At 43.2% G+C, this 15,242-nt stretch overlaps 1 protein-coding gene across 4 annotated transcripts in view; it reads left to right on the top strand.

The window, feature by feature from the left end:
* Positions 1 to 15,242, top strand: part of kdm6a (lysine (K)-specific demethylase 6A) — a 46,668-nt gene that overhangs the window by 18,393 nt on the left and 13,033 nt on the right. For 2 of the 4 annotated variants that reach the window (XM_030080276.1, XM_030080277.1), the window contains 5 exons: positions 2,259 to 2,379; positions 7,553 to 7,607; positions 8,063 to 8,097; positions 10,953 to 11,046; positions 14,106 to 14,232. In XM_030080276.1, coding sequence (XP_029936136.1) covers positions 2,259 to 2,379; positions 7,553 to 7,607; positions 8,063 to 8,097; positions 10,953 to 11,046; positions 14,106 to 14,232 — 432 coding nt within the window. Of the gene's footprint in view, positions 1 to 1,430; positions 1,496 to 2,258; positions 2,380 to 5,785; positions 5,982 to 7,552; positions 7,608 to 8,062; positions 8,098 to 10,952; positions 11,047 to 14,105; positions 14,233 to 15,242 lie in introns of those variants that run through there. The other 2 variants (XM_030080278.1, XM_030080279.1) reach the window with 2 other exon arrangements.

Below are 15,242 nucleotides of genomic sequence, written 5' to 3' on the forward strand. Positions count from 1 at the left end.
TTTGACTCCCCATGTCAACAGCAGGAAAATTAAAATTAAACTTTGCATTCTTGGCTATATACAATTGGAAATATCTTGCTTTTTGGATACCTTTTGATCAAATTTCAGAACCATGACTGGGGTGGATATTTGCACTTTTACAGCATGCTTGGAAATCATTTTTAGCTAGTTGCTTGCAAACCAAAAATATTTCTTGAGACTGTCAGAATCTCTTCTTGTCAGTTTGTTTGTATTTCAGAAGGTAGAGGATGAGCTGGCATTTATTATTTTTCTTTTCTTTTCTTTTCTTTTTTTTTTTTAACTAAACTTGTGCACGGCAACACTGAGGCGCCATTTCATTCCTCAGTATAGCTGCTTGGTTCATTACCTTGGTTAGAGTAATGAGCCAGCATTCATCTGGTGTACATGGAGCGCTGGTTCTGAACCAGGCCACCTTGCGTCCACTTGCTCCTCCTCCTCTCCTGCTGGCTCCCTGTGGCCTCTGCTCCCTGCCTCCCCCTCTTCTCCCCACATTTCAGCCTACATCCCCCCCTTAGCCTCTCTGCTGCCTCTTTCCCCCATCTGCTCCCCCTCTACCTCCCCATCCGTGGCCTTGAAGGCCTCCAGTGCTGTCGCCTTGCCAAGTTTACATGTCCCCATCTCCCAGGCCTGGGGAATGTGTCTGTGGGGGAGGGGAGGGAAACGGGTCATGTGGGTTTCTCTAGGGCAGATTACGTCAGCCTGAGCCAGAGGCCCAAAGGAATGCTGAGCTGTCAGATGGTGAATATTACTTCACAGAGCCAGAGGAGTGCTCACAGGTCTAAGTGAGGCTACAGAGAGACATGGGCCAAGTGTCAAAGTGTTGGTACAGTCTAGAACTAGGGTCATAAATAACTAGCTCTATGTCTAATGGTAATTACCTTCTTGCCATGGGTTCAATAGCTAATCACCAGAATAGACTACAGATATCTTGCAGATTTGCTGTTGAACAAATTGAGATCATTAATTTGTCTCCAAACTGGGGACACGTCTCAATATAGACTCAAAGATGGAGTCTATATGATGGAGTTAGAGTCTTATTCCTTGACTTATTCATAACGATGCTTCAGCATTGTCTGGTGCCCTCAGCTGCCCTCTCCCAAAGGGGAGAATATTCCTTCACTTATCTGCTGGCTAGAGTTGCCTTACGCTCTCTGTCACAGCCTATCTAGCCCACATTAGAAGAGCTGCACTCTCCCAAGTATTCACTCTGGATCCTGCCAGGGAGGGAGGAGGGAATGAACACAGAGCACACAGGGAAGGGAGGGAGAAAGGGAGGGACCAGATAAGCGAGGAGGAGGAGGGGGAAAATGGGGCCAGTGAGTTCAGAGTGCTTTGCCTCAGAGTAGCACATCCTGTGTGTATGTGTGTGTGTGTGGGGGGGGCACAGTCAGCAGTGAGCTCAGTGCTGTACTGGCTCATGCAGGGAAACGGCTTCATGCTGACATGCGATTGCCATTGTTGTCATAACTGCACAGTGAGTGGATTCATTTTCAATCTTGTTTGTTTTTGGTCCTTTAATTTGCTCCTGTCTATTTTTCAACGTTCGAAAGAGAGGAGAGGGTTTGTTGCCAAGGTGACAGCAGTGCTTGCATGTGCCTCCCACCATTTCAGTGTCTCTCTCCCACTCTCTTTGCCCCTCCAACTCCACATCTCTCCCTCCTTTGGTTTGAAGCAGCGATAAACTACAAATCCGATTGAAACGGTCCAGTGTTTCTAGCTTCAAACATTTCCTGGAAATGGAGTTCAGGATAAAAGTCAGACAAGCAGGACTGCCAGTTTACATGCATTTGGTGTGAGACTCATGCATTCAGTCTCTGCCACACGCTGTGAAGCCGACAACAGAAGCCCTGAGCCAAATCACTGTTACTAAATATCATTTTGTTTTGACCACATAAAGTTTGGACACGTTTCAATGGTTATCAGTGTTTTTGCCAGCCTGCACAATTGCATATGTGGCAAATCAGTGTGCACTACAACATAATCCAGTTAGACCTACCACAGTTTAGCATAGTTTCTATATCTCTGCTTAGAGGAAGAGGACGAGTGTGTGTTACGCATCAGTTTCCAGCTGACTAAAATCAGCTTGAAAATACTGGCGTTCTGTTGATGACAGGAGCTCGACAAGCTGGATGGTTTCCAGAACTAAGTTAGATTTTCATTTAGATTTCAGCATCAATATTGTGTGCTACTTGCATTCAGCATCCTTTGTTTCTGTGTCCCCGTTTGTCTTCCTCCAGGGCGATCAAGGCATTCCAGGAGGTGCTGTACATTGACCCCAGTTTCTCACGCGCTAAAGAGATTCATCTGAGACTGGGCCTCATGTTCAAAGTCAACACGGACTACGAGTCAAGCTTAAAGGTATGTGCAGCCACTGTGCCGCCCCATAGCAACTATGTAGCATGATGCACATTTGTCCATGTCCACTGAGTAGGCTGTTGCATGTAGAGCTGCTCAGTTAAACATGAATCTCCTTGTATCAGAACTTTGGGTCCCGTACTTAATAATTATGGAGTACTGCATTTTTGCCATCAACGTTTTATCAGCAATTGGTGGATGTAGTCAAGATGTTGTTATAAAATGCAAGCAGTGTTAATTTTGACAAGTGTTTGAATTTTAGTTTTAGTTTTTGTCATCTCATTTTTTTTTTTTACATTAGTATTAGTCAAGTTACAGCCAGAAACGCATAATTTTAGTCAATTTAGTCAAATGACAGGACACTATTCCAAAAATACTGTTGCATTTTTTTTTTTAGCTTCCTTGGCTTATTGCTCTGGCCGGTCCCCTTGCTTGTAAACATTTGCTTTTAATTACTATTTTATAATAAGTGAGCATTATTTTTAACCCTGCATTAACGTTACACCTGAAACAATACAAAAAAATAAGCTATGCTCCAAGTATGGCAACGTTAAACATGATTCAAAATTCATGTCGAGACGAGTTGAAACTTGAAACTAGCCCAGGCTACTTGTAAAAAAAAAAATAACAAAACGAAAAAAGTCAGTACATTTGGTCTGCTAAGTTCTGAAACCTGCCAGTTTACACCAATGAGAGTAGGCGAGATGGCGTATCATTTCCATTACTTCATTGTTTCTGTCAACTTTCTGTAGATGGATAGTTGGTAGCCCAGCTCCGTGCTGCCTTCACAGGAACGGGACGCCAGAGTAGCATCTATGAAATTTCACCAACGCAGCGTTTACTGTGTCATCTCAGGAAAATGGATGGTCTCTTCCTTGGTAATCCCCGTGGAGAAAATTTAGAGTTTCTTCCTCTCGAAAGTATTAGTTTATCCTGAGGTTACACCCTGAACACTGTCTTATGGCCATGGTTAAAAATTTATAAGACGGATATTCTGCTGTTGGATTACGTGTGAAAGTCGTCGGTGAGGTTGTCAAATTGATTTTAATTTGTGCTTGACTATTTGTCTAACTCATTTTCATGTTGTTTTTATTGGTGGTAAATAATTTCTGTTTTTGTTTTCACAGAGCAACTTTTTAAATTATTGTTTTGTCGTCATTAAAGAAGGGGTTGTCTGTGACTATTTTTGCCCAAAAATTGACACTGCGTACAAGAAGTGCATATTTATGATTAAATACCGTATTTCTCCAATTAATCGCCTGGCCGCAAATAGCCGCCTGGTTCTTTTAAACACCTGGGGTCTGCACCCATTTTGCGTATTAAACGCCCACCTGAATAACCGCCGGGGCGATTATTTGCATTATATTGAGGTAAACCCAAAATAAGGCTATTCACCTTATTTTTGCAGAAGTAAACAGTTAGCCGCACTTCCGTTTTCTGTCAAAATAAGAGAGCTAGCTAACGTTAGATAAAAAGGGTGTACCGTAATCTTAAATCGACAATATGTTGGACGGTAACTGTCATCACAATAATTGCCTGGTGCAGGTCTGTGCAAAAATGAATAAAGGCCTGCAGCGAATAGCCGCCTGGTTCTTTTAAACGCCTGGGGTCCAAGTTGATTTTGCATATTAAACGCCCGGGTGATTAATTGGGGAAATACGGTAACTATTAAAATAATCAGAATTATAATTTGTGTTGCCATAACCCTGCAGTCCTAGTTACATTTCAATATCTCAAGTTGACCTGCCAACACAGAATGAGCTGAGGCCTCTGTATTCTCCTCCACCTCCTCTTTCATCCCTCCAGCCGACTGTCCATCCCAGTGGATGATGAAGACATTAACATGGCAGAATCATTTTCCATTCATGCCTTTCTGCATTGTGCACCTGATGTGTAGTCACAGAAGCCTCTCTCTTGCCTGAATAGAACTGACCTCTGTAGTCCTCGTGTGAACAAAGGCGGCTGGATCATCTGTCCTCTCTGCCTGTGTCTAAATCCAGCCTGCTGTCTATTGACACCTGTAAGCCATAGATGTCCAGACTGAAACGAAAAGCTCTTTGACTGGAGCCTATGGATCCATTGTTGTCTGAGAGTACTGGTTCCCTTTAGGGACAGACTGCTATCTGATCCTGGGCTTTGTCCTGCTCCAGACACACCTCTGGGGCTACAGTAGAGCTGCCATGTGTCTGACTGGCCTTCAATGGGGAGTTGAAGTGGACTCCCATGTTTTTGTTGGAGGACTTTGGTGTTGTAATCCATTTTAACGCATTAGCCTATTGTCGGGCTGTGCAGGGCATTGTTTTACAGCAATGCCAATAGGCTGCGTAGAGAATGAAATAATGGAATTTGTCTGTTGGGAGATTTGAATATAGATTTGTAGGCAGGCGTGTGTGGTCAAGTGGAGTCTGGCCTTACCTATGGATTTGCATCTGATCTGTTTGAGTATGGCCATCAATTTAAAAGCTAAAATAAGGAGTGTCTGGGAGATTCTGAGGTATTAGTGTGTTTGTGTTGGTGCAGCACTGAGCTAAGCAGACTGCACGTGCTGCACGTCCTCACTCCGTCTTGGACACACCCCTCCCTCGGAGTCCTGGCTCCCTGCCAGCACTTTCACACACATACACACCACTGCCCCAGTTATCTACAGAGAGGGGTGGGGTGTAATGAGCGGTGTGTAAGGTTAGAGGAGCAGAGATTGAATAAAGGTAGCGAAAGGAAAAGGAAACAGGAAGGAGTTATAGAGGTCAGACTGCCACTGCTACTACGATTAATGCATGGAAGGATAAGAATATAGTTTAAGAAAGGATGCACGGTTTTTCCATGCCTCATCCTCTTCTTAATAACTCACTTTCTTTCAAAAAGAGAGGCACTCAGCAACATGGAGATGCTGCAGTCACAGTGAATAAATTGTAGACTTATTTGTGAGCCAGGCTGTTCAATAAATTACGCTGCAGTTTTGCATATAATTGGACATAAGTCTGATTCTTGCGCTGTGTGCACACTGTGCACACACACACACACACACACACACTCACACGCCTCTCATTCCCTCAGTGGCTGCTAATTTAGGCAGTGAGAGAAGAGGAAATGAGAATGCTGGAGAGGGAGAGAGAGGGAGAGCGAAGAGAGAGTGTGTGTGCAGTATATATTAGTCAGGTGATGAGTCGGCTGCCTCTCCAGTGCCGTGTAGCCATAGAGAACAGCTTTGAGCTGAGAAAAGGAGGTGAGATAGGGGAGGGGAGGGGGGGACAGGGAGAGGTGGTGCGTGCCTGCCTGTTCCTGCTCTGAGGTATTGTGTGTCATCTCTCTGCACTCTCCACTGCAGCCGTCTGCTGAATAGTAATCAGTGACACCAGGATAGGGAGAGGGGGAGGGAGGGAGAGAGAGAAAAAGAAAGATACCAGAGACAGGGAGAGAGAGAACTAGAAATGCGAGACATGGGGAGGGAGGTGGAATGCCAAGCTGACAATCCTGCTGCATTATCTGCCTGGTAGTAGAGGAAGTGTGAAAGAGAGAGAGGAGGGAAGGATAGAGGAGACAGAGGAAGAAATCTACTGGAAGATGCTGTGGGCTTCCAGGAGGAGTGTGTTGTGCCAACGGTCTAGGTAATGTGTGTGTTTGTATGTGTGTGTGAATGCATCTTTTGATGTGAAGGCATCTGCCCATGTATATGTGATGTTTTGTGGCTCATGGTTGCCATGCCTGCTTTTAAAAATGAGCTTATTCTACGTACATAGACAAGTGTGTGTGTGTGTGTGTGTGTACACACGCGCATGTGCAAGTGTATGAAGCGCCGCTGGCCCTGACTGAAGCATGCATAGAAAGAGCCAGCTGGGCTGCTCTTGATTTTTATCTGTCTGACATTGACCGCCTGTGTTGTTGCTGCTGCAAGGCTAGGGGCTCCTCCTTTTCTGAAAATGTGTGAGTGTGTGTGTTTGTGGGTGCAGTTACCTTTTGCATCAGCCTAGATGGCAGGTACTGATTCTGGCTTTTGAATGTCAACGGTGGTTTTAAATTGAAAAGTGAGGAAATCCACTGTAATTGACCAGTGGAGGATGGCAGTGCCGGCAGTACAGTCTGTCCTTTACCTTTGTCAGATTCTCATTGGATGATCCTGGATCCAGGAGGTTCTTGTGCTCAGGAGTTAGACACTGTGTGTATTTTGTACTGACCCAGATACAAGGCACCGGTGGCACCTTTAAACACAGGAGTCTGTGTGACTGCATTGTGTTGCTGTGCAGCTGAGGAACTGCAATGGAACCTGTCACCTTGAAGCCTATGAATGCTTGAGTTCCCTGCACAGGATTACAGGATCAGACACCTTGCTGTAATTTAATATTCATCACTGTATCAGTTGCTCAGATGCTTTTTCGTCTGCCGGTAGAAGCATCCGAGCCGGCTCCGTTGCATCTCTGTTACCCTAAAGCACTTATGTACACATGAGTTTATCTAGCGTAAGATCAGAGTAAGCACGGCCTCCAACATTTATTAACTGCTAAGAGTGTATCCATGGTTACAGGAGGAGTGATAGTGTTGGTGGTGGTGCTTGGGAGCCATAGAGACAGCATAGCTGGAAAAACCCTGGAGACGAGAGTTGTCTCTGTAGCCGTGTGATGTACTTGTGGGTTAATCTGTCCAGTGACCCTAAATGTGGATATTGGATGGTGGCTCACCACGCCTCAGCAGCCAGGCTAAGCCTCTGCAGACATCTGCCTTAGCCAGAAACTGTTCTCGTGACAGCTGATGAGACACCAGTATATTTACTGGTTATCAGTGTCTCATGCTTTGGGCTTTGTCCTTAAGTTGCACAGGAGGAAGGAGTGAGGAAGAGTAAACTAAGATCATCCGGATTTCTGGTCCAGCCCCTCCCGCCATTAATGTTCTCTCATGTTTCAGCCAATAGGGACATTTATGGTTGACTCTGGATCTGTAAAGCAGATTGCACTGGGGGAAAACATTGACATTATTTTCTGGTTTGCTTATAGTCAGCAGAACATGTTGCTTTCAGCACCATCCTGGTGTCTATTGTTTCAATTTGGAAAAAATATTTTTTTTCTCTCTCTGACTTTTCAGTCGGTTCTCAAAGTAGCAATATAAATATGCAGACCCTTGATTAGATATGTGTCCCTGCATTTACTGTCATAATAAAGTAACCTCTCTCTCTTTGTCTTTGCAGCATTTTCAGCTGGCTTTGATCGACTCGAACCTCTGCACTTTGTCCAAAGCTGAGAGTAAGTTGTTTCACTAAAATTACTACGGGCACGCGGGGAGGCTAGCCATACACTGATGTATTATTAGATTTGATTTACCAGCTTGTCAGCGGTAGAGTGCATTTTCAAAAGGCCACATGGAAGTAGCTGGATATTTCTACAGAGCAATTTTTCCTCTCTGCTGCCATTTCCCCACTGACTCTGCCCAAGACTGGGGTTGCCTAGGAGACTGCAGAAGGAGGGAGAGCTGGAAGTGCTAGCCTGCACAGCACACACACTCACACAGACACACACTGTGATTTCAGATCACATACACACACCAGGGAAACTGTCCCCCTCCCCTCCCATCTGTGGCCATGCTCCATACAGTCTCCAATCTGTACCTACTGAGTTCCATAGGGCGAATGTACATAATCCTAATCAGACGTTTAGCAGTTGACTCTAAAAATTTTTTCCCCTTTCTTTTTTTTCCACAGTTCAGTTCCACATCGCTCATTTGTATGAGATTCAGGTAAGCATTCAATTCCACATTTTCTTCTCAGTCCTGGCGGAGCCTTTAATTTGTACCTCTGACAGCCGGTGCTGCTCAGTTGTAGAGGTTGTAAAGAGCCTTTCAGTTTCCTAATAACCCGCGGTTCCTCTGCTCAGCTTGCTATCGCTTTTTTTGCAAAGTTGAAAAAGTAGTTCATAGTTGGACTCGGTGTATAACTTGAAACAGGCTTCTATTCTCTTTTGCTGGTGAACAGTTATTATTGTTATTCTGTTAACTCCTGTGCTATCCTGAATGTCCTCAAGGTCCTGCGGGTTAAATGTGGAAGGAAATAAAAGCAGTTAGTAATCATTTGTCTTGCACTTTGGTGTCGCGGGACAGAGATTAGTGAGCGATAATTAATCTTGCTTTGACATCAGACACAGACACACACGCACACACACACACACACACACACACACACACACACACACACACACACACACACACACACACGCACACACACAGTTTCCTGATGTTGACCAAGCAGTAAATAATCAGTGACTCTCTAGACAATCAGGTCTTTGAGGTTAACACTTGTTGTCCTTGTTTCTCCATTCTTTTCCTGATTCATTCGTTGTTAATGTGGATATGATGGGATAAGTCGGTGGAGACAAATAACAGACGAGCTAGTACAGTCAAATACGTTCAGAAAATTGCATTTCTTTATTGTAATGCAGCCTTTAAAACCAGGAAAAGACATCACTTATTCCATATCATGACATTACAATATCTGAAATCCCAGACGATATCTAGCAATTAATGCTGTAGACTGTTGTTAGCTAGATGTTGACATTATGTACTGTAGGTTGCTGCTATGGTGGTGCGGTCAATAATTTAATTGATTTGCAGTTATGTGTGGTACTAAATTAACACTTTGGACCAAAATACAGTAATGCTTGAACACATTTGACTGACTGACTTCATGCAACTGTAGGAATTTCATATACCTTTCACGTTTTTCCCCAAATGATTTTAAAATGCGTCGAGTTAGAAAGAATTGCTGCAAAGATCCGATCCAGTTCTGCACAGAGTGCCCACTGATGCTGAACTGAAGCTAATGAACATTTAGGCCATAAATTAAAGTTTTATGCCCAGGCTTTAAGGCATTTCCCTCAACCCCGCCTCTCTTCCTCTTGCTTAAGTAGAAGGACTCAGGAAGCTAAGCACTGATCTGTTGTCAGCTCTCTGATTTTATGAGGTACTGGCTGCGGGTAGTGTTTTTTTGCCGGCTCTTTTTTTATAGCTGACACTAATCTATAACTTTAATATCATGGAAGCCGGCAAGAGCTGTTTAAGTGCGTTGTCCCTCAGAGGAAACATTCTCTTTTATGCTTTTTTTTAATGGGGTGTCCCTTTGAAATCTGCCAGAAACACCTGCTCTGTTACAGTATGTTTAAGTATACACATGATGCTATTGCACTGAGCTATTACTTAGTGATATCATTCATGCAACTATTGGTTGCGTGCAACCCCAGGAATTTGTTCTTCTGTAATAGTCATTCAAGGTTCCTGTGGAAAAGCACATCACCTAAATGCCTGAATTGTATCATATTATTGACGTTCCACTCAGTTATTTTAAGATTTCATTAAGGCAGCAAGAGTTGTGTAAAATTGACTAACCTGTTTTCTTTAAGCAACTACGTATTTTTTTTGGTGTGTTACAGACATAATAACTTTGAATGATTGAATGGCTTCACTGTTGCATTGCTTTGCTTTGACATTTTTTCTATAGCTACCTTAAAACCCATCAGTTACTATCTTAATTAAAACCTGTCACATTTTAGCTAAGAGTCATTTGAAACAGATTCCTATTGTAATTTTTTTTTTTTTAAAAGACGTAGAACTCTTAACTACTCTGTCTTAAGTTCCTCTGAAAGGTGTTTGCAAAATGTTGGAACCTCAGAGGAGAGAGACCCCAGCAGTGCCATCAGTATTTTTTGGCATTTTTGAGAAAATGAAAATCTTACCAAGCATTCAGTTGTTGTGACATATCAGTATTTGCTGTGTGAGCTGAGCCGTCATGACAGTCTGCACTCCAACCAGGAAGGAACCACAAAGAGCCTCTTATCTGTCATTTATGTGCCTCAAGTGTCAGTGTTTGCCCTGAGGTGGCTTTATGGTCCTCAGACAGGAAGAGCTCAGGACCAGACAGCTCGTGTGTGTGTGTGTGTGTGTGTGTGTGTGTGTGTGTGTGTGTGTGTGTGTGTGTGTGTGTGTGTGTGTGTGTGTGTGTGTGTGTGTGTGTCATTTGTGTGATTTTGTGTGCACGTACGCACACATGCACATTCATGGCTTGAGGGTTTGCAGATATGGGGGCGGGGTGCTTTCAAAATGGCTGTGTTAGAGCAGATAAGAGAACATACTTACCACACACACAGACACACACACACACACACACACACACACACACACCTACGCACTGCATCAGACTTAAGGTCAGTAAGGTCAGTCCAAAAAAACAAACAGTGGGCTCACCTCAGAGCGGGCAGCTCAGGTTTCTCCCAAATACAAAGCTTGCACTGCCATGGACACACTCACAAACACACACACACACACACACACACACACACACACACACACCTAAGCACATGCACTTGAAGCTGCCAGACATGTTGAGTCTGGCCTGTCCTGATCCACACTGACCCTCCCCCGTGTGTGTGTGTGTGTGTGTGTGTGTGTGTGTGGCTGGCTGGTCATTATGGTGAGTGTGAGGAGGTCTCTCGACTCTTTGTTTCTGTCCAGCGAGAGCCATAAAACACACTGACCCTTCTGTCTGGCTTAAACAACCTCTGTCTCTCTCCCTCGTGACGGTCCTCTTCTCTTTCTGCCTGCAGAAGAAATACCGCGCGGCGAAAGAAGCTTATGAAAGTCTCTTGCAGACGGAAAATCTTCCTGCACAGGTGAAGGCAACTACATTGCAGCAACTTGGTGAGTGTCCCTTGCCCACACAGCTGTCATCACCGCACATTTTTACACCTCAGATCAGCTTGCCTTCTTTTTGCCTCGACGTCTTGCTGGCCTTTGTTGCGGAGTTCTTTGGAATGATCAGATAAATAAGATAAACAAGTGCTGTTTGAAACTGGATTGCATCATGCTGTGTGCTCTGGGATGTTTGGACGTCATGTTGTTCATTTGAAGCGATTCCCACACCACACCATTACCACACCAGCTAGTTTTCGCTATCCTCATCCTGGTTTTCCCAAGCCTCTCCCTATTCCTCTGAGTGCTCATGTGAACGGTATGATCTGCTGCAACGGTGCGTTGTTTTTTTGTTTTTTTCATGTTCCCTTCCCCCACACAGAGTGTGTAGACACACATGCACACACACAGTATTGTTGCATGGTATGCCAACACTCGGAGGAGGTTTTTGACTTGAGTTTTTGAATATTAAGTTTTCTGTGTTGCATATCAGTGCTGTACTCCAAACACAACTCCATGCAGAAACATTTTTTTTTACAAATATCAGTTTCATACATTACGTTAATTTGGAGAGAACTGAAAAAAGTTTGGCACAATTTCAAGTTGATTGATTTGACTGGAGGAGTTGTAATGTGAACAAAAAAATCCTCACTATGACTTACACTGCAGATTTACACACTTTCGTTAACCGTTTGATGGGTTTTAACTGCTGCATTCTTCACTTAGCACAAACTCAAGTTCGTATTAATTGGAAACAAGGAGGGGGAAATACATGGCGGAAAAGCGTAGAGATGCAGGTTTACCGGTGCGTGTCCTAAGAGCAACAGGCTGCAAAATCAACTTATCCATGAAGCATGAAGGTGTCAAAAATGTAAGCAAATTAGGATTTTAAAAACAGAACAACACCCAAACTTCACGTGCCCCAAATGTATGTATGCAAAAATCTACATAGTAACTTGTTATATGCATTGAAACACTGAGATCATTTGATCATTGCTTATCTTCTGGTGCTCACACTGGGATTCATATTGCACAAGTGAGTCAGAGAGGCTTTGGCAATTAGGAAGAAAAGAGGGATTAAATAATTGAATCAGAGTTTCCATCTCTGGGAGATTTAAATTTGAAATTTTTAAATGAAAAAATGAGAACCTTACCAATGTGGAATTTATAATACAACTCCATACACATTTTTTCGTACCAGGTCTTGATTTTTTTTTTTTTTTTTTTTTTTTTTTTTTTTTTTTTAGTCTGTATTGTTTACAATACTTTAAATTTTCAGCAGGGTGGTGCCGGATAAGTTAAATTTTTTTGTGACACTTCAGTTGTTACTTTATAAAGCTCAACCATTTGCATTAGTTAATGTGAAACGCAAGCAGTGTGGATTTTAATAATGCTGCCTATGTTGTGTAGTTTCCTTCCTCACCACTTACCATAGGCAATTAAGTGCGGTTTCCTGCTGTGGTAAAGCAGATTGCTTAGAAATTAGTGAGCTATGTCCTATGTTTTTATTAAATAATTTCTGTATGGCCTTCCTCTGTGCCATTGATGAACATTTGATTTAATGATGCCGGTTGCAGAAGTAAGTAAGCAAGTCTGTCGTTGGGGAGAGCAATGGAGGTGCAGTTGAGTGACAGACTGTGGTGGCCTGTATTCATATAGTATCCAAATAAGACAAACAGCATAATGTAGAGCTGTAGTTCTATTGAGTCCGATTGTAAAATGTTAGTGTTTGTACTCAAAAGAGATTTTCAGTTACTTGTTGTCCCTCTGCCTATAAATATGGTGGGTAAAAGTGATTAAATTCAGCCTCCAACGATGAAATGAACCTGTATTTGGTGAGCGGTCAGGTGTTAGTTTCCTGCCCTGAGGCTATTTTTAAATGCACTCGTCAGTTCTCACACTGGAGGTTAGAGCTGCAGCGTTTAGTCGAATAATCAAATAGATGCAGGCTATCAAATCAACCATATTTCCTGGTTTCCTCAGTCGTCTGTGACAGTAAACTAAATATCCTTTGGTTGTGGACCGGTTGGTTGGGACAAAACAAGACATTTGAGAACGTCACCTTAGCTTGTCGGAAATTTGAATTAGCATTTCTCACCGATTTACGGGCCAAACAACGAATTAATGAATCGGGAAAATAATCAACAGATTAATGATAATGAAAATAATCGGTTGCTCCAGTTCTGCTGGAGATGTGCTTTGGCAACATGCTCTTGCAAGAAGATGTGTAGGTTGGTTTGTCAAAAAAAAAAAAAATATTGGCACACATACAGTGTCTATAAACCATGCATGCATAACAGAACCATTTTTAATAACACACACTCACACACACACTTCTGACATCGTTCTGTCCAAACACAGACAGACAGCTTTTTCTTCCAACCAAGGCGAGTAGACCCCCCCTCACATCGTAAAACCATTCCCATTCTAGTCTGCTGGGGTTGTCATGGTGACTTGTGGGATTCGCCACAGGTGTTTAAGAGAAGGAATGGGAGGTGTGTGAGACTGTGTGTGCGCCTTTCTAAGAGATTGCTTATTTGTTAGACATTGCCCATCACTGTTGTATGGGAGGTTTGTGTGTACGTGTGGGAGTGGTTGGAGAGCGGGGAGGAGTTGTTTGTGAAAGCCGGGTCATATGGGACCTTTGAAGTAGGTGTGTATGTGTGTACATGAATGTGTTTGAGGAATACCCCCTCCCCCCCTCCCTCCTGGCCTCTTTTCTCCCTTCCTCCTTCTTGTGTCCTCGGAGAGCTTTAGAAAGACGAGCCATTTGTTCCGTTTATGAGACCAGCGCATTTACACATCAGACAGCAGACGGAAACACCTCACCCTTTGGCTGGTGCACTTTCTCCTGGGATTCACCTTCAGCCTTAATCTAATATATTCTACCATTACACTCGGCCTTAAATCTACTGGTGCCATTGGAAGCCACTGCTCAAACACCGGTGCTAACTCCAGACTCCAAACATTCGCGCTACGCTAGCCAAGCCAGCAGGTTTTTCCAGAGGTGTTTTCAGCTGCAGCTTGCAGGCTCACCCCTCCTCTGTCCTGTCTTCTGTTTCCTCCAGGCTGGATGCATCACACAGTGGAGCAGCTGGGGGATAAAGGCACCAAGGACAGCTATGCCATCCAATGTCTGCAGAAGTCGCTAGAAGCAGACCCAAACTCTGGCCAGTCCTGGTACTTCCTCGGCAGGTAAGACAAACAAGGGTGTGAGTGCTGGTGGTTTTGTGAGCGCTGATTAGACTGTTTGTTCTACTTAGAAGCCATCTGTCAGTGTGCTGTGATAACAATCTTGGATACATTGACTATTTGCTGGTTGAATGTGTGGCGAGGAGATTCTTTGTAAGTTTGATGTTGGCATGTGCTTCACACTGAATACTCTGGTTCCTCTGGCGCTGAGTCGTGTTTGCCCTGAAGGCAATTACAAGGATACAAGGATACAAGGAAGTTTATTTGTCATTATACAACAGGTTGAATAATGAAATTAAAGTGTGGTTCCCTCTTGATTGATTAATTGATTGTATAGAAAATAAAATTATTAAACATGGAGGAGTGCAATTAAACAAACAATTAATTCTGGCCCCTCTAGGTGTTAGCAAGGCCTGCTACATCCTGGGCCGTAAAAGCTGTCTGCACCGAAATGGTCACAGTTTTGTTTCTTGTCTGTTACGTGTAGCTGAATGCTAGGTTGTCAACATTATGGCTAAAGATAACACAGTGAAGAACTCCTAACTATGTAATGGAACGGAAATGAAATGTATCGATAATATGGTACAAGACTGGATATCGTCTGGGATTTTGGAAATTACAGTATTTTGGTATGGCATAAGTCTTGTGTTTTCCTTGTTTTAAAGGCTTTACTATAGTAAAGGGATGCAATTTGAAGCTGAACACAGTTCTAGTTGTTCTGTTATTTCTCTCTGCCTTCGCAGTCATCATATCCACATTACTGATGATTGTTTACCAAAAAAATCTCTGGTGTGTAAGTATCTTATGAACACACCAATATTGAGATATTAGGCTGACGATATTTTGATATTTCTTTTTGTCTGTATCACCTAGATCCGTGAGTACGGTAACTAAAAGCAAGGACAAACGTTTTTGAAACAGAAACTAGCAGAACAGAAACATGCTCCCAAACAAGCAGAAGAATAAATATAATGTATGCTAAGTTATGTTGGCTGATGTTTGCTCCATAAGAC

Source organism: Myripristis murdjan, chromosome 21 (genome assembly GCF_902150065.1).
Source record: "Myripristis murdjan chromosome 21, fMyrMur1.1, whole genome shotgun sequence".
NCBI classification, from domain to species: domain Eukaryota; kingdom Metazoa; phylum Chordata; class Actinopteri; order Holocentriformes; family Holocentridae; genus Myripristis; species Myripristis murdjan.